Genomic DNA, 20,884 nt, shown 5'->3' with positions numbered 1-20,884 from the left:
CTGCGGACCTTCTTGTATAAGAGATGGGATATGCTGGTTATAAAGAAGCCATTTTAAATGTGCACCGAATCTGAAATAGAAAATGTAAAACAAATATAGCGACAATATGAAGGACACAATTCCACATAAAGCTAGCTGTACACCACAACATATCTTAGGCTATGTTAAGAGTACCTGTCATCAAACCATATTTTCTAAACTAACTCAGATTATATTCCCGAACTACTCCTTACACCCCTCCTGCCCTTAAATATTTATTTCCCAAGCTTTAAAAAGTTGTGTATCATACCTTTCCTCTTGCTTACACTGTATGAGCTCCCAGCAGGAGAAAGTGGGCGTTCCCCAGCAGGCGCAATGTCACTGAAGACTGCGAGAGCTGTACCTCGCCATGCCCCGCACGCACTTCCTGAGTTTAGTCTCCTGCCAGGCCGGGAGGAGACCAAACTAACTCTTTGACTTGCTAAGGGAACAGAACAGAGCCACCTAGTGGACTTTTTTTTTTTTTTTTTATCACATTAAAAACATATATTTTACATATTTTAGCAGAAAGTAAATAGCAAAGTGTCTTATAATTACATAAGGAACAATATATTAAAAGTTTAGTTTGGTGACAGGTGCTCTTTAACACATATTCCTAACATAAGATTACGTACATCAGGGATGGCCTTACAAAGAACATCATGCCTTCAGCCCATATGCTTCTGTGGTGTCCCCACTGATCTGTTACAAATAAGCAAGCTTTGGTTCTTAAAGGGTTACTCCGCTCCCCAGCGTCCGGAACTCAATGTTCCGAACGCTGGGTGCGGGCTTCCGTGTTCACGCCCGCCCCCTCGTGACGCCCTGCCCCCTCAATGAAAGTCTATGGGAAGGGGGCTCAACGGCCGTCATGCCCCCTCCCATAGACTTGCATTAAGGGGGCGGGACATGATGTCACAGGGCAGGGCGTGACGTCACGAGGGGGCTGGTGTGAACACGGAAGCCCGCACCTGCCCCCTGCTGGGGAGCGGAGTAACCCTTTAAGCGGAGTAACCCTTTAAGTTTTCTTGTCAGAGATATGTCAAAGGTTTTTGGAAGAGGAGAAGCGTGCGCTTAAAAGGGTATTCTCATCTGGCTGATTACCTCTCTTTGCTGCTGCCATATATTCATACTTCTGGGATTGCTGGAGGACAGACTGTGGTCAGAGCAGGGAGCCTGATGTGCGCTCAGGAGCTCTGGTCACTCTACACAGGGAGGGACATCACAAAACCAGGCAGGTTTGCTAACATAAGCCAGGGAGTAGTAGTACTTGTAGTTAAGAACAGATCACAGTGGGTATCACTACTGACACCCTCTGTGATCCTCCTGTATAATGTAAAGATGCGGGCGGCCGCTCTTCTCTGGTCCCCTGCACTGACATATATATATACCGATTCATATTTCCCGCAGAGAGTTGTAATTGGCTGTAACCATCTGGCCAATCACAGCTCTCTGCAGGAAATATGAATAGGTAATATATACGTCAGTGCAGGGGACCATAGAAGAGTGGTTGGCCGCATCTATAAATTATACAGATGGATCACAGCGGGTGTCAGTAGCAACCCGCCCACATAAATTGACCCCTGTTTAAAAATGTATAAAAATGTCGTAATAAAAAAGATACATTTTGTTAAATACAATTTTTTCCATCACCACTTTATCTTTTTTATAATTTTTTTTTTAATGATACCATACAAAATTTTTATAAAAAAGGTATCTCCATCACTTTTTTGGATCGCTAAAGTCCAAAAAAGGATAAAAACCGCCGGCAAAAGCGCCAAAGTTAAAACCAACATGGCGTCTTTGCTCTCCCATAGACTTCTATGGGAGGAAACCGCCACGATTTCTATGCAAAAAATGCAAAACTAGGTTTTATCGGGCGTTTTGAAAAACCAGCCTCTGAGCCCAAAATTGCTGAAAAACGACAAAAGGATTAAAAAAAATTGTGGGGAAATTGGAGTTTTTTGCAAAAAAAAAAAAAAAAACTCAGTGGAATTCCAGCCTTAGGGAGAACCTGAGATATTCCAGTGCTGTAATGCATCTTTGCTTTTCCTTACAGAACATTTCCATTGTATGCGCAATGTGGTTTAAAACCCTTTCCACGTGTACTGTACTGTAATTTGCTGCAGATCTGCAGAGCACAATCTGCTTCGTAAAATCAACAGCTGATTCCTCCACATCTGAACATGTCCTTATGCTCTAGACTCACCGTTCCTGTTGGTTCCTGATCAGCCTTTTTAATTCATCACATCCTCCAACAGAGGGGTCACTGCTCTCTGCCACCTTCTTAAAGAACTTGCTTTTCACCTGAGATGGAGGAGGCGGGCACAGCAGCGGTGGTGGTGGTGGCGGCGGCGGTGGTGGTGGAGATGCATGGACAGTATTAGTAGAAGCTGCTTCATCCTCCTCGGGCATGAGTGCTAAAGAGATACCGAGAATTATATATGAGCTTATTATGGAAATTATTTAGCTTGAATTCATATACCCCCTTATTAGACTATTTACCGGCCTATAACAGCTAAAGCTAATCATATAGTACAGTGGTCCCTCAAGTTACAATATTAATCGGTTCCAGGACGACCATTGTATGTTGAAACCATTGTATGTTGAGACCAGAACTCTATGGAAACCTGGTAATTGGTTCTAAAGGCACCAAAATGTCATCCAAAAATAGGAAAAAGTGAGGATTAAAGAAAAATAAGTAGATAACTAATATAGATAAAGCAAATCCTTATATATAAAAGTAAGAAAGATCTGCTGGGAGCTGTAATCACTGTCTGTCAGTATTTCCCAAGCAGAGTGCCTCCAGCTGTGGCAAAACTACAACTCCCAGCATGCCCGGACAGCCAAAGGCTGTCCGGGCATGCTGGGAGTTGTAGTTTTGCAACAGCTGGAGGCACCCTGGTTGGGAAACAATGGTTTATGTAGAGGACAGGAGCTTCTTCAGGGTCCTTTACAGTACACACAGTGTCCCAAATGGAGCCGCCCTCACCTGGTGTCCAAAGGAGCAGCTAACCCTGGTACAGGTAAGGAGTAGTACAGGACTTGTAGTTCCTTCCTGTACTGTAGGGGGCGCTACCAGACATCAGGCAGTGCATACACTTCAGTAATACAGGGGTTTTACCAGTAAATTGCCCATTCTGATTGGTCGGTTCTTCCGGCCATTGACATGTCTCACAGATCTGGACTGTCCGTACATTGTATGTTGAGTCTGGTTTCAACTTACAATGGTCCAGAAAAGACCATTGTATGTTGAAACTATTGTAATGTTGAGGCCATTGTAAGTTGAGGGATCACTGTATGATGATTATGTGTTGTATCAATCTATAAGGCCCCGTTCACACTACAAAATGACATATGGATTCTGCTTGCAGCAGACTCCCATTTAACTCAATGGGATTCCGCTGCTCAGTTCGCACTACTGAAGTTCTGCAGTGGAACTGGATTCTACCAGAAGATTTAACATGCTCAATCTTCCATCAGAATCCGCCGGAGAAGTCTTGGCACTGTGCTGTAATAAATGGGACGAGGCTTACCGCAGACATTAAAGGGGTACTCCAGGCAAAACCTTTTTTTATATATATCAACTGGCTCCGTAAAATTAAACAGATTTGTAAATTACTTCTATTAAAAAATCTTAATCCTTCCAATAGTTATTAGCTTCTGAAGTTTTCTGTCTAACTGCTCAATGATGATGTCACGTCCCGGGAGCTGTGCATGATGGGAGAATATCCCCATGGGAACTGCACAGCTCCCGGGACGTGAGTCATCAGAGAGCAGTTAGACAGAATACAACAATTCAACTTCAGAAGCTAATAACTATTGGAAGGATTAAGATTTTTTTAATAGAAGTAATTTACAAATCTGTTTAACTTTCCGGGGCCAGCTGATATATAAAAAAAAGGTTTTGGCCTGGAATACCCCTTTAAGTGCCGATTCCAGAGGAGGTTGCTGTAGGCAGAAACTGCCATAGTGTGGACGAGGCAAAACACAACAAATATAACCTTCATGAGCCATAAAAAATATGGAGCCTTATCATGGCCCCATACAAGAGGCATGTGTAATGCCTGTGGGCCATTAGTATATAGGGGCTCAGTGTTAGGCGACATTCAGACATATCTAAAACGCCATATTTTGCATCCATATTAGAACAAGTTACTAACCGAACCCAAGTCTAAAACCCGAACTGACAGAATGATTGAGCACAACGATGGCGTCAGTCTGGGTCATTAAAGGGGTACTCCTGTGAAAAACTTTTTTTTTAAATCAACTGGTGCCAGAAAATTAAACAGATTTGTAAATTACTTCTATTAAAAAGTCTTAATCCTTCCTGTACTTATTAGCTGCTGAATACTACAGTGGAAATTCTTTTCCGTTCGAAACACAGAGCTGTCTGCTGACATCATGAGCACAGCGCTCTCTGCTGACATCTCTGTCCATTTTAGGAACTGTCCAGAGTAAAAGGAAAATTCCCATAGCAAACATATGCTGTTCTGGACAGTTCCTAAAATGGACAGAGATGTCAGCAGAGAGCACTGTGCTCATGATGTCAGCAGAGAGCACTGTGTTTCAAAAAGAAAATAATTTCCACTGTAGTATTCAGCAGCTAATAAGTACAGGAAGGATTAAGATTTTTTAATAGAAGTAATTTACAAATCTGTTTAACTTTCTGGCACCAGTTGATTTAAATAAAAAAAAATTTCACTAGAGTACCCCTTTAATATGATGCTGTGCTGTATCCGCTGCATGACAGATACTGATTGCACCCGACCGACCCTGTTAACTACAATGTGGTCTGTTGGGTTTCTGATATAATGTCTGGCAATTTACAATATACAGCGCTATTTTGTCTGGGATTTTCGCTGGAATGTCTGCTGTAGATGTGAACATGGCCTAACATCAGAATATTTCTACACCTCATAGGAAAAGCACGTGTGGTTTTAGAGGGGGTTGTCTTATAAATGACACCCCTTCAAGGCAGCTGCTTCAATGGGTTTATCTCTGATAGTCAACCTCTCAACAACCCCAGAAAATAGCTAGAGGAAGCCATAGCAAGCTAGGGATCTCTTCTGCAACATGTCTGCTGCTTAGTAAGGAGTCCCCACTCATAGAGAGGATAACCATATTTCCTTGAGACAAACACACGACATTTGGATAGAAGAAAAAGGATGGGGTGTGTAATATATTATATATAGTTGTAGACCTCAATAAATAGTGGTAGCACCCTATACTACCCCCATATAGAGTTAAAGACCCTACATATAGGCAGTATAAGGGCCTGCAACTATTTATGAGGGCAGTATATGGGCCTACAACTATATATGAGGGCAGTATAAGGGCCTACAACTATATATGAGGGCAGTATAAGGGCATACAACTATATATGAGGGCAGTATATGGGCCTACAACTATATATGGGGGCAGTATATGGGCCTACAACTATATATGAGGGCAGTATAAGGGCATACAACTATATATGAGGGCAGTATAAGGGTCTGCAACTATATATGAGGGCAGTATATGGGCCTACATCTATATATGAGGGCAGTATAAGGGCCTGCAACTATATATGAGGGCAGTATAAGGGTCTGCAACTATATATGAGGGCAGTATATGGGCCTACATCTATATATGAGGGCAGTATAAGGGCCTGCAACTATATATGAGGGCAGTATAAGGGTCTGCAACTATATATGAGGGCAGTATAAGGGTCTGCAACTATATATGAGGGCAGTATATGGGCCTACAGCTATATATGAGGGCAGTATAAGGGCCTGTAACTATATATGAGGGCAGTATAAGGGTCTGCAACTATATATGAGGGCAGTATATGGGCCTACATCTATATATGAGGGCAGTATAAGGGCCTGCAACTATATATGAGGGCAGTATAAGGGTCTGCAACTATATATGAGGGCAGTATATGGGCCTACATCTATATATGAGGGCAGTATAAGGGCCTGCAACTATATATGAGGGCAGTATAAGGGTCTGCAACTATATATGAGGGCAGTATAAGGGTCTGCAACTATATATGAGGGCAGTATATGGGCCTACAGCTATATATGAGGGCAGTATAAGGGCCTACAACTATATATGAGGGCAGTATATGGGCCTACAACTATATATGAGGGCAGTATAAGGGTCTGCAACTATATATGAGGGCAGTATATGGGCCTACAACTATATATGAGGGCAGTATAAGGGCCTACAACTATATATGAGGGCAGTATATGGGCCTACAACTATATATGGGGGCAGTATAAGGACCTACAACTATATATGAGGGTAGTATAAGGGCCTACAACTATATATGGGGGCAGTATATGGGCCTAAAACTATATATGAGGGCAGTATAAGGGCCTACAACTATATATGAGGGCAGTATAAGGGCCTACAACTATATATGGGGGCAGTATATGGGCCTACAACTATATATGAGGGCAGTATAAGGGCCTACAACTATATATGAGGGCAGTATATGGGCCTACATGTATAAGGGCAGTATATGGGCCTACAACTATATATGAGGGCAGTATATGGGCCTACAACTATATATGAGGGCGGTATATGGGCCTACATCTATATATGAGGGCAGTATAAGGGCCTACAACTATATATGAGGGCAGTATATGGGCCTACAACTATATATGAGGGCAGTATATGGGCCTACATCTATATATGAGGGCAGTATAAGGGCCTGCAACTATATATGAGGGCAGTATGGGGGCCTACATCTATATATGAGGGCAGTATATGGGCCTACAACTATATATGAGGGCAGTATATGGGCCTACAACTATATATGAGGGCAGTATAAGGGCCTACAACTATATATGAGGGCAGTATAAGGGCCTACAACTATATATGAGGGCAGTATAAGGGCCTACAACTATATATGGGGGCAGTATATGGGCCTACAACTATATATGAGGGCAGTATATGGGCCTACAACTATATATGAGGGCAGTATAAGGGCCTACAACTATCTATGAGGGCAGTATAAGGGCCTACAACTATATATGAGGGCAGTATATGGGCCTGCAACTATATATGAGGGCAGTATATGGGCCTGCAACTATATATGAGGGCAGTATAAGGGCCTACAACTATATATGGGGGCAGTATATGGGCCTACATCTATATATGAGGGCAGTATAAGGGCCTGCAACTATATATGAGGGCAGTATAAGGGTCTGCAACTATATATGAGGGCAGTATAAGGGTCTGCAACTATATATGAGGGCAGTATATGGGCCTACATCTATATATGAGGGCAGTATAAGGGCCTGCAACTAGATATGAGGGCAGTATATGGGCCTACAACTATATATGAGTGCAGTATAAGGGTCTGCAACTATATATGAGGGCAGTATATGGGCCTACAACTATATATGAGGGCAGTATAAGGGCCTACAACTATATATGGGGGCAGTATATGGGCCTAAAACTATATATGAGGGCAGTATAAGGGCATACAACTATATATGAGGGCAGTATAAGGGCCTGCAACTATATATGAGGGCAGTATGGGGGCCTACATCTATATATGAGGGCAGTATATGGGCCTACAACTATATATGAGGGCAGTATATGGGCCTACAACTATATATGAGGGCGGTATATGGGCCTACATCTATATATGAGGGCAGTATAAGGGCCTACAACTATATATGAGGGCAGTATATGGGCCTACAACTATATATGAGGGCAGTATATGGGCCTACATCTAGATATGAGGGCAGTATAAGGGCCTGCAACTATATATGAGGGCAGTATGGGGGCCTACATCTATATATGAGGGCAGTATATGGGCCTACAACTATATATGAGGGCAATATATGGGCCTACAACTATATATGAGGGCAGTATAAGGGCCTACAACTATATGTGGGGGCAGTATAAGGGCCTACAACTATATGTGAGGGCAGTATAAGGGCCTGCAACTATATATGGGGGCAGTATATGGGCCTACAACTATATATGAGGGCAGTATATGGGCCTACAACTATATATGAGGGCAGTATAAGGGCCTACAACTATATATGAGGGCAGTATGGGGCCTACACTTATATATGAGGGCAGTATAAGGGCCTACAACTATATATGAGGGCAGTATAAAGGCCTACAACTATATATGAGGGCAGTATATGGGCCTACATCTATAAATGAGGGCAGTATATGGGCCTACAACTATATATGAGGGCAGTATATGGGCCTACAACTATATATGAGGGCAGTATAAGGGCCTACAACTATATATGAGGGCAGTATAAGGGCCTGCAACTATATATGGGGGCAGTATAAGGGCCTACAACTATATATGGGGGCAGTATATGGGCCTACAACTATATATGAGGGCAGTATATGGGCCTACAACTATATATGAGGGCAGTATAAGGGCCTACAACTATATATGAGGGCAGTATAAGGGCCTACAACTATATATGAGGGCAGTATAAGGGCCTACAACTATATATGGGGGCAGTATATGGGCCTACAACTATATATGAGGGCAGTATAAGGGCCTGCAACTATATATGAGGGCAGTATAAGGGTCTGCAACTATATATGAGGGCAGTATAAGGGTCTGCAACTATATATGAGGGTAGTATATGGGCCTACATCTATATATGAGGGCAGTATAAGGGCCTGCAACTATATATGAGGGCAGTAAGGGGGCCTACATCTATATATGAGGGCAGTATAAGGGCCTACAACTATATATGAGGGCAGTATAAAGGCCTACAACTATATATGAGGGCAGTATATGGGCCTACATCTATATATGAGGGCAGTATATGGGCCTACAACTATATATGAGGGCAGTATATGGGCCTACATCTATATATGAGGGCAGTATATGGGCCTGCAACTATATATGAGGGCAGTATATGGGTCTACAACTATATATGAGGGCAGTATAAGGGCCTACAACTATATATGAGGGCAGTATATGGGCCTACAACTATATATGAGGGCAGTATAAGGGCCTACAACTATATATGAGGGCAGTATAAGGGCCTGCAACTATATATGAGGGCAGTATATGGGCCTACAACTATATATGAGGGCAGTATATGGGCCTACAACTATATATGAGGGCAGTATATGGGCCTACAACTATATATGAGGGCAGTATATGGGCCTACAACTATATATGAGGGCAGTATAAGGGCCTACAACTATATATGAGGGCAGTATAAGGGCCTACAACTATATATGAGGGCAGTAAAAGGGCCTACAACTATATATGGGGGCAGTATATGGGCCTACAACTATATATGAGGGCAGTATAAGGGTCTGCAACTATATATGAGGGCAGTATATGGGCCTACATCTATATATGAGGGCAGTATAAGGGCCTGCAACTATATATGAGGGCAGTAAGGGGGCCTACATCTATATATGAGGGCAGTATAAGGGCCTACAACTATATATGAGGGCAGTATAAAGGCCTACAACTATATATGAGGGCAGTATATGGGCCTACATCTATATATGAGGGCAGTATATGGGCCTACAACTATATATGAGGGCAGTATATGGGCCTACATCTATATATGAGGGCAGTATATGGGCCTGCAACTATATATGAGGGCAGTATATGGGTCTACAACTATATATGAGGGCAGTATAAGGGCCTACAACTATATATGAGGGCAGTATAAGGGCCTACAACTATATATGAGGGCAGTATAAAGGCCTACAACTATATATGAGGGCAGTATAAGGGCCTGCAACTATATATGAGGGCAGTATATGGGCCTACAACTATATATGAGGGCAGTATATGGGCCTACAACTATATATGTGGGCAGTATAAGGGTCTGCAACTATATATGAGGGCAGTATAAGGGCCTACAACTATATATGAGGGCAGTATATGGGTCTACAACTATATATGAGGGCAGTATAAGGGCCTACAACTATATATGAGGGCAGTATAAGGGCCTACAACTATATATGAGGGCAGTATATGGGCCTACAACTATATATGAGGGCAGTATAAGGGTCTGCAACTATATATGAGGGCAGTATATGGGCCTACATCTATATATGAGGGCAGTATAAGGGCCTGCAACTATATATGAGGGCAGTAAGGGGGCCTACATCTATATATGAGGGCAGTATAAGGGCCTACAACTATATATGAGGGCAGTATAAAGGCCTACAACTATATATGAGGGCAGTATATGGGCCTACATCTATATATGAGGGCAGTATATGGGCCTACAACTATATATGAGGGCAGTATATGGGCCTACATCTATATATGAGGGCAGTATATGGGCCTGCAACTATATATGAGGGCAGTATATGGGTCTACAACTATATATGAGGGCAGTATAAGGGCCTACAACTATATATGAGGGCAGTATAAGGGCCTACAACTATATATGAGGGCAGTATAAGGGCCTGCAACTATATATGAGGGCAGTATATGGGCCTACAACTATATATGAGGGCAGTATATGGGCCTACAACTATATATGTGGGCAGTATAAGGGTCTGCAACTATATATGAGGGCAGTATAAGGGCCTACAACTATATATGAGGGCAGTATATGGGTCTACAACTATATATGAGGGCAGTATAAGGGCCTACAACTATATATGAGGGCAGTATAAGGGCCTGCAACTATATATGAGGGCAGTATATGGACCTACAACTATATATGAGGGCAGTATATGGGCTTACAACTATATATGAGGGCAGTATAAGGGCCTACAACTATATATGAGGGCAGTATATGGGCCTACAACTATATATGAGGGCAGTATATGGGCCCACATCTATATATGAGGGCAGTATAAAGGCCTACAACTATATATGAGGGCAGTATAAGGGCCTACAACTATATATGAGGGCAGTATATGGGCCTACAACTATATATGAGGGCAGTATAAGGGCCTACAACTATATATGAGGGCAGTATATGGGCCTACAACTATATATGAGGGCAGTATAAGGGCCTACAACTATATATGAGGGCAGTATATGGGCCTACAACTATATATGAGGGCAGTATATGGGCCTACAACTATATATGAGAGCAAGATAAGGGCCTACAACTATATATGAGGGCAGTATATGGGCATACAACTATACAACTATATATGAGGGCGGTATATGGGCCTATAACTATAAATGAGGGCAGTATAAGGGCCTACAACTATATATGAGGGCAGTATAAGTGCCTACAACTATATATGAGGGCAGTATAAGGGCCTACAACTATATATGAGGGCAGTATAAGGGCCTACAACTATATATGAGGGCAGTATATGGGCCTACAACTATATATGAGGGCAGTATAAGGACCTACAACTATATATGAGGGCAGTATAAGGGCCTACAACTATATATGAGGGCAGTATATGGGCCTACAACTATATATGAGGGCAGTATATGGGCCCACATCTATATATGAGGGCAGTATAAAGGCCTACAACTATATATGAGGGCAGTATAAGGGCCTACAACTATATATGAAGGCAGTATATGGGCCTACAACTATATATGAGGGCAGTACATGGGCCTACAACTATATATGAAGGCAGTATATGGGCCTACAACTATATATGAGGGCAGTATAAGGGCCTACAACTATATATGAGGGCAGTATATGGGCCTACAACTATATATGAGGGCAGTATAAGGGCCTACAACTATATATGAGGGCAGTATATGGGTCTACAACTATATATGAGGGCAGTATGTGGGCCTACAACTATATATGAGAGCAAGATAAGGGTCTGCAACTATATATGAGGGCAGTATAAGGGCCTACAACTATATATGAGGGCAGTATATGGGTCTACAACTATATATGAGGGCAGTATAAGGGCCTACAACTATATATGAGGGCAGTATAAGGGCCTGCAACTATATATGAGGGCAGTATATGGACCTACAACTATATATGAGGGCAGTATATGGGCTTACAACTATATATGAGGGCAGTATAAGGGCCTACAACTATATATGAGGGCAGTATATGGGCCTACAACTATATATGAGGGCAGTATATGGGCCCACATCTATATATGAGGGCAGTATAAAGGCCTACAACTATATATGAGGGCAGTATAAGGGCCTACAACTATATATGAGGGCAGTATATGGGCCTACAACTATATATGAGGGCAGTATAAGGGCCTACAACTATATATGAGGGCAGTATATGGGCCTACAACTATATATGAGGGCAGTATAAGGGCCTACAACTATATATGAGGGCAGTATATGGGCCTACAACTATATATGAGGGCAGTATATGGGCCTACAACTATATATGAGAGCAAGATAAGGGCCTACAACTATATATGAGGGCAGTATATGGGCATACAACTATACAACTATATATGAGGGCGGTATATGGGCCTATAACTATAAATGAGGGCAGTATAAGGGCCTACAACTATATATGAGGGCAGTATAAGTGCCTACAACTATATATGAGGGCAGTATAAGGGCCTACAACTATATATGAGGGCAGTATAAGGGCCTACAACTATATATGAGGGCAGTATATGGGCCTACAACTATATATGAGGGCAGTATAAGGACCTACAACTATATATGAGGGCAGTATAAGGGCCTACAACTATATATGAGGGCAGTATATGGGCCTACAACTATATATGAGGGCAGTATATGGGCCCACATCTATATATGAGGGCAGTATAAAGGCCTACAACTATATATGAGGGCAGTATAAGGGCCTACAACTATATATGAAGGCAGTATATGGGCCTACAACTATATATGAGGGCAGTACATGGGCCTACAACTATATATGAAGGCAGTATATGGGCCTACAACTATATATGAGGGCAGTATAAGGGCCTACAACTATATATGAGGGCAGTATATGGGCCTACAACTATATATGAGGGCAGTATAAGGGCCTACAACTATATATGAGGGCAGTATATGGGTCTACAACTATATATGAGGGCAGTATGTGGGCCTACAACTATATATGAGAGCAAGATAAGGGCCTACAACTATATATGAGGGCAGTATATGGGCATACAACTATACAACTATATATGAGGGCGGTATATGGGCCTATAACTATAAATGAGGGCAGTTTAAGGGCCTACAACTATATATGAGGGCAGTATAAGGGCCTACAACTATATATGAGGGCAGTATAAGGACCTACAACTATATATGAGGGCAGTATAAGGGCCTGCAACTATATATGAGGGCAGTATATGGGCCTACAACTATATATGAGGGCAGTATATAGGCCTACAACTATATATGAGGGCAGTATATGGGCCTACAACTATATATGAGGGCAGTATATGGGCCTACAACTATAAATGAGGGCAGTATAAAGGCCTACAACTATATATGAGGGCAGTATAAGGGCCTGCAACTATATATGAGGGCAGTATATGGGCCTACAACTATATATGAGGGCAGTATATGGGCCTACAACTATATATGAGGGCAGTATATGGGCCTACAACTATATATGAGGACAGTATATGGGCCTACAACTATATATGAGGGCAAGATAAGGGCCTACAACTATATATGAGGGCAGCATATGGGCCTACAACTATACAACTATATATGAGGGCAGTATATGGGCCTACAACTATATATGAGGCAGTATATGGGCCTACAACTATATATGAGGGCAGTATATGGGCCTACAACTATATATGAGGGCAGTATATGGGCCTACAACTATATATGAGGGCAGTATAAGGGCCTACAACTATATATGAGGGCAGTATATGGGCCTACAACTATATATGAGGGCAGTATATGGGCCTGCAACTATATATGAGGGCAGTATGAGGGCAGTATAAGGGCCTACAACTATATATGAGGGCAGTATATGGGCCTACAACTATATATGAGGGCGGTATATGGGCCTACAACTATATATGAGGGCAGTATAAGGGCCTACAACTATATATGAGGACAGTATAAGGGCCTACAACTATATATGAGGGCAGTATATGGACCTACAACTATATATGAGGGCAGTATAAGGGCCTGCAACTATATATGAGGGCAGTATATGGGCCTACAACTATATATGAGGGCAGTATATGGGCCTGCAACTATATATGAGGGCAGTATATGGGCCTACAACTATATATGAGGGCGGTATAAGGGCCTGCAACTATATATGAGGGCAGTATATGGGCCTACAACTATATATGAGGGCAGTATATGGGCCTATAACTATATATGAGGGCAGTATATGGGCCTACAACTATATATGAGGACAGTATATGGGCCTACAACTATATATGAGGGCAAGATAAGGGCCTACAACTATATATGAGGGCAGCATATGGGCCTACAACTATACAACTATATATGAGGGCAGTATATGGGCCTACAACTATATATGAGGCAGTATATGGGCCTACAACTATATATGAGGGCAGTATATGGGCCTACAACTATATATGAGGGCAGTATAAGGGCCTATAACTATATATGAGGGCAGTATATGGGCCTACAACTATATATGAGGGCAGTATATGGGCCTGCAACTATATATGAGGGCAGTATGAGGGCCGTATAAGGGCCTACAACTATATATGAGGGCAGTATAAGGGCCTACAACTATATATGAGGGCAGTATAAGGGCCTACAACTATATATGAGGGCAGTATAAGGGCCTACAACTATATATGAGGGCAGTATATGGGCCTACAACTATATATGAGGGCAGTATAAAGGCCTACAACTATATATGGGGGCAGTATAAGGGCCTACAACTATATATGAGGGCAGTATAAGGGCCTACAACTATATATGAGGGCAGTATAAGGGCCTACAACTATATATGAGGGCAGTATATGGGCCTACAACTATATATGAGGGCAGTATATGGGCCTACAACTATATATGAGGGCAGTATAAAGGCCTACAACTATATATGAGGGCAGTATATGGGCCTACAACTATATATGAGGGCAGTATATGGGCCTACAACTATATATGAGGGCAGTATAAAGGCCTACAACTATATATGAGGGCAGTATATGGGCCTACAACTATATATGGGGGCAGTATAAGGGCCTACAACTATATATGAGGGCAGTATAAGGGCCTACAACTATATATGAGGGCTGTATATGGGCCTGCAACTATATATGAGGGCAGTATAAGGGCCTACAACTATATATGAGGGCAGTATAAGGGCCTACAACTATATATGAGGGCAGTATAAGGGCCTGCAACTATATATGAGGGCAGTATAAGGGCCTACATCTATATATGAGGGCAGTATATGGGCCTACAACTATAGATGAGGGCTGTATATGGGCCTACAACTATATATGAGGGCAGTATAAGGGCCTACAACTATATATGAGGGCAGTATATGGGCCTACAACTATATATGAGGGCTGTATATGGGCCTACAACTATATATGAGGGCAGTATAAGGGCCTACAACTATATATGAGGGCTGTATATGGGCCTACAACTATATATGAGGGCAGTATAAGGGCCTGCAACTATACAACTATATATGAGGGCAGTATATGGGCCTACAACTATATATGAGGGCAGTATAAGGGCCTACAACTATATATGAGGGCAGTATATGGGCCTACAACTACCGTATTTATCGGCGTATAACACGCACTTTTCAGGCTAAAATTTTTAGCTTAAAGTCTATGTGCGTGTTATACGCCGATAAGCCGCTGCAGTTCAATGATTTAAAGCGGGCGCTTTAAATGAATGAATTGCAGCGGCTTTGCATGTGCAGAGACAGCAAGCGCTGCCGGCCTCTCTGCCCCTGCCTGCCCTGGGGTCTAGAGCCCTGCTGCCGGCCCTTCTCTCCCCCTAGCCAGGGGGAGAGAAGAGGCGCCGGAAATGGGGCAGTGGCACCGACAGACAGGGGGAGAGAAGGGGCAGTGGCACCCACTGCTTCAGGCCTCCAGTGTGTGTCCCCTGCGTCGTTGCTATGCACTGCACAGCGCGACGCATGACATCAGTGCGCCGCGCCGTGCAGTGCATAGCAACGACGCAGGGGACGCACACCATAGGCCTGAAGCAGCGCGGACCTGACCCCGGCAACAGGTAATTATGCAACCGGGATGGGGGGAGGAAACGGGGCAGCGGCGCCGGCAATGGGTGCCGCTGCCCCTTCTCTCCCCCTGGCTGTCGGCGCCGCTTCTCTCCCCCTGGCTATTGGCGCCGGCAATGGGGCGCCGGCACTGACTGTCAGGGGGAGAGAACGGGCAGCGGCGCAGATAGCTAGGGGGAGAGAAGGGCCGACAGCAGGGCTCTAGACCCCAGGAAAGGCAGGGGGAGAGAAGCGGGCAGCGGGAGAAAAGCGGCCTTTCCTGGGGGTGTATGGGGGTATACACATGCACACACACGCACCCTCATTTTACCATGGATATTTGGGTAAAAAACTTTTTTTACCCAAATATCCTTGGTAAAATGATTGTGCGTGTTATAGGCCGGTGCGTGGTATACCCCGATAAATACGGTATATATGAGGGCAGTATAAGGGCCTACAACTTTACAGGGTGGGCCATTTATTTGGATACACCTTAATAAAATGGGAATGGTTGGTGATATTAACTTCCTGTTTGTGGCACATTAGTATATGTGAGGGGGGAAACTTTTCAAGATGGGTGGTGACCATGGCGGCCATTTTGAATCCAACTTTTGTTTTTTCAATAGGAAGAGGGTCATGTGACACATCAAACTTATTGGGAATTTCACAAGAAAAACAATGATTTGCTTGGTTTTAACGTAACTTTATTCTTTCATGAGTTATTTACGAGTTTCTGACCACTTATAAAATGTGTTCAATGTGCTGCCCATTGGGTTGGATTGTCAATGCAACCCTCTTCTCTATATACTGCTATATACTACTATATACACCGCAGGAGAAATGCTAGCACAGGCTTCCAGTATCCGTATACACTGCTATATACTACTATATACACTGCAGGAGAAATGCTAGCACAGGCTTCCAGTATCTGTATACACTGCTATATACTACTATATACACCACAGGATAAATGCTAGCACAGGCTTCCAGTATCCGTATACACTGCTATATACTACTATATACACCGCAGGAGAAATGCTAGCACAGGCTTCCAGTATCCGTATACACTGCTATATACTACTATATACACCGCAGGAGAAATGCTAGCACAGGCTTCCAGTATCCATATACACTGCTATATACTACTATATACACCACAGGAGAAATGCTAGCACAGGCTTCCAGTATCCGTATACATTGCTATATACTACTATATACACTGCAGGAGAAATGCTAGCACAGGCTTCCAGTATACGTAGTTTCAGGTGCTGCACATCTCGTATCTTCACAGCATAGACAATTGCCTTCAGATGACCCCAAAGATAAAAGTCTAAGGGGGTCAGATCGGGAGACCTTGGGGGCCATTCAACTGGCCCACGACGACCAATCCACTTTCCAGGAAACTGATCATCTAGGAATGCTCGGACCCGACACCCATAATGTGGTGGTCACCATCTTGCTGGAAAAACTCAGGGAACGTACCAGCTTCAGTGCATAAAGAGGGAAACACATCATCATGTAGCAATTTCACATATCCAGTGGCCTTGAGGTTTCCATTGATGAAGAATGGCCCCACTATCTTTGTACCCCATATCCCACACCATACCATCAATTTTTGTGTTCCCACAGTCTTGGAGGGATCTATCCAATGTGGGTTAGTGTCAGACCAATAGCGGTGGTTTTGTTTGTTAACTTCACCATTCACATAAAAGTTTCCTCATCACTGAACAAAATCTTCTGCGTAAACTGAGGGTCCTGTTCACATTTTTGTTTTGCCCATTCTGCAGCACCTGAAACTACGGATACTGGAAGCCTGTGCTAGCATTTCTCCTGCAGTGTATATAGTAGTATATAGCAGTGTATACGGATACTGGAAGCCTGTGCTAGCATTTCTCCTGCGGTGTATATAGTAGTATATAGCAGTGTATACGGATACTAGAAGCCTGTGCTAGCATTTCTCCTGCGGTGTATATAGTAGTATATAGCAGTGTATACGGATACTGGAAGCCTGTGCTAGCATTTCTCCTGCGGTGTATATAGTAGTATATAGCAGTGTATACAGATACTGGAAGCCTGTGCTAGCATTTCTCCTGCGGTGTATATAGTAGTATATAGTAGTGTATACAGATACTGGAAGCCTGTGCTAGCATTTCTCCTGCGGTGTATATAGTAGTATATAGCAGTGTATACGGATACTGGAAGCCTGTGCTAGCATTTCTCCTGCGGTGTATATAGTAGTATATAGCAGTGTATACGGATACTGGAAGCCTGTGCTAGCATTTCTCCTGCGGTGTATATAGTAGTATATAGCAGTGTATACGGATACTGGAAGCCTGTGCTAGCATTTCTCCTGCGGTGTATATAGTAGTATATAGCAGTGTATACGGATACTGGAAGCCTGTGCTAGCATTTCTCCTGCGGTGTATATAGTAGTATATAGCAGTGTATACGGATACTGGAAGCCTGTGCTGGCATGTCTCCTGCGGTGTATATAGTAGTATATAGCAGTATATAGAGAGGAGGGTTGCATTGACAATCCAACACAATGGGCAGCACATTGAACACATTTTATAAGTGGTCAGAAACTCGTAAATAACTCATGAAAGAATAAAGTTACGTTAAAACCAAGCACATCATTGTTTTTCTTGTGAAATTCCCAATAAGTTTGATGTGTCACATGACCCTCTTCCTATTGAAAAAACAAAAGTTGGATTCAAAATGGCCAACTTCAAAATGGCCGCCATGGTCACCACCCATCTCGAAAAGTTTCCCCCCTCACATATACTAATGTGCCACACACAGGAAGATAATATCACCAACCATTCCCATTTTATTAAGGTGTATCCATAGAAATGGCCCACCCTGTATATGAGGTCAGTATAAGGGCCTTCCAACTATATATGAGGCCCCCTTTGTGCCCTCATATCTTAGTATTTAGCCATTTCTGCAGAAACATGCTGATCACAGCACTGCTACACCCACTATTTATATGGTGATGATGTGTCACAAGTTACTAGAATGCAGAAATATTGGAAAAGAATTCCTCACAATGAAGGCGCTGGTCCCCAAGTATGGTATAAAGAGTTTATTTAGTGCAACGCGTTTCGATCCCGGACGGGGATCTTCATCAGCGCATTGCGCTAAATAATATCTCTATACCGTACTTGGGGACCAGCGCCTTCATTGTGAGGAATTCTTTTCCAATATTTCTGCATTGTACTTCCACCGGATAGACTGATGTCACCCCGGGAAGTTCCTCGTGCCAGCGGTCCGGCTTCTCCCTTGTTCCAAACGCTACTGTAGGTGTTGTGCTCTAAGGGCAACACCTAAGGGTAAGGACCCATCTTTCTTTTTATCCTGATTTACCTGCAAAACGGTCCTCACTAGGAGTGCACCTCCTGTTGCCCTTTTTTTCCTTTCTATATTACAAGTTACTGGAAGCCACTGCTCACCAACCACTGCGCCAGCTACCACTATAGGATCAGATAAGCAGCACAGGCCGGGGCTACTTTAAGAACAGTGACCAGTGGCTGCTGCATTACAGAAAACTGAGACATCTCTATATTCTCCCAAGGTGTTTGAAAAATGGGACAAAATAAACATCTGAAATAAAAAGACGGGACAGTCTAAAAAAACTGAAAAAAACAAGCAAACGGGAAATATGGTTGGCCCACCCATTTTAGTTATTTTGAGGGTTACGTGAGTGCTTTTAAAATGAAGTATCTAACTTTGGGTAGACCTATGTGATCTCCAGAATAGGGTGATGAATCTACCTGTGCATGGAGGGCACACCGACCCCACCGCTAGATAAGGGGAGAGTCAGGGCCCCCTCCTGGAGATCATGGTGGTCCCTGCGGTCAAAGCCCTGTGATCAGACACTTAGGACAAGTATTTAAAGGAGATCTCCAGTCCTGAAAAACGTATCCCCTACCCTAAGGATAGGGTATAGGTTCCAGATCACAGGGGTCCGACTGCTGGGACCCCCCCAAAATCTCCTGTACAGGGCCCCTGGCTCGCTGGCCAGAAAGCGCGTGTTGACCACGGCACGAAGCGACAGCATAGACAATCTCCGGCTCTGCCATAGCAATGTATTGAGGGGGCGTGACGCCCCCTCAATACATTGCTATGGCAGAGCCGGAGATTGCCGAAGGCTTTGCCATAGAGTTGCATTGAGGGGGCGTGTCAGCCGGCGCTTCGTACGGTGGTCGACACGCCCCCTTCCTGCGGGCTGCCGGACAGGATAGGGAATACATTTTTCAGGACTGGACTACTCCTTTAAGTACTAGAGTACCCCTTTAAATTACAATTGTTACCTGATTGGTTGCTATAGGCAACAGCATTGACAAATATCTGCAATGACTAGTGACTGTGGAAACTACCGCTCTGTAAAAGGGTTAAAAAAAATACAGAATTGTTTCACTTTAGTGCGCGCTAAAACAGCAACCAATCATATCACAGCTTTCATTTTTACAGAATGGGTTTGAAAATAAAAAGCTGAAATCTGATTGGCTGATACCGGCATCTGCAGGACCGTGAGAGAACTCAGCTCAATCGCCCCCCCTAGTGTTAGGACATGCACAGTGTTCTGTGTATACAATCAGCTATACTAAATCTACACATAATAAAGAGGAATAAAGTGAAATCATAGTCACGTTTCAGAACAGTCTGGACGGGGCTAACAGCATGTGATTGGCAGGCGGCTCTTCGCGGAGTTTCATTGGTTTACTCCTATCACGTGACCATGTACGTAGGGAGGGGGGGTGGCGAGTGTACGTAGGGCGGGCCGACCAATCAGAAGCTCCACGGTG

General features: G+C 43.4%; 1 protein-coding gene across 3 annotated transcripts in view; it reads right to left on the bottom strand.

Moving 5' to 3' along the window:
* The window catches only part of ACTMAP (actin maturation protease), a 34,108-nt gene extending 13,292 nt beyond the window's left edge, over window positions 1-20,816 (bottom strand). The window contains exons 1-3 of one of the 3 annotated variants that reach the window (XM_056538549.1): window positions 20,729-20,816; window positions 2,225-2,435; window positions 2-70 (exon numbers count right to left, since the gene is read on the bottom strand). In XM_056538549.1, the coding sequence (XP_056394524.1) occupies window positions 2-70; window positions 2,225-2,430 (275 nt within the window). In that variant the 5' untranslated portion in view covers window positions 2,431-2,435; window positions 20,729-20,816. Of the gene's footprint in view, window position 1; window positions 71-2,224; window positions 2,436-19,442; window positions 19,582-20,389; window positions 20,686-20,728 lie in introns of those variants that run through there. The other 2 variants (XM_056538548.1, XM_056538550.1) reach the window with 2 other exon arrangements.
* Window positions 20,817-20,884: the final 68 nt, after the last annotated feature.

The sequence above is a fragment of the Hyla sarda genome, chromosome 9 (assembly GCF_029499605.1).
Source record: "Hyla sarda isolate aHylSar1 chromosome 9, aHylSar1.hap1, whole genome shotgun sequence".
Taxonomy (NCBI): Eukaryota; Metazoa; Chordata; class Amphibia; order Anura; family Hylidae; genus Hyla; species Hyla sarda.
Note: the sequence above shows the minus strand (reverse complement) of the source record. Positions and strands in the feature narration are given on the sequence as shown.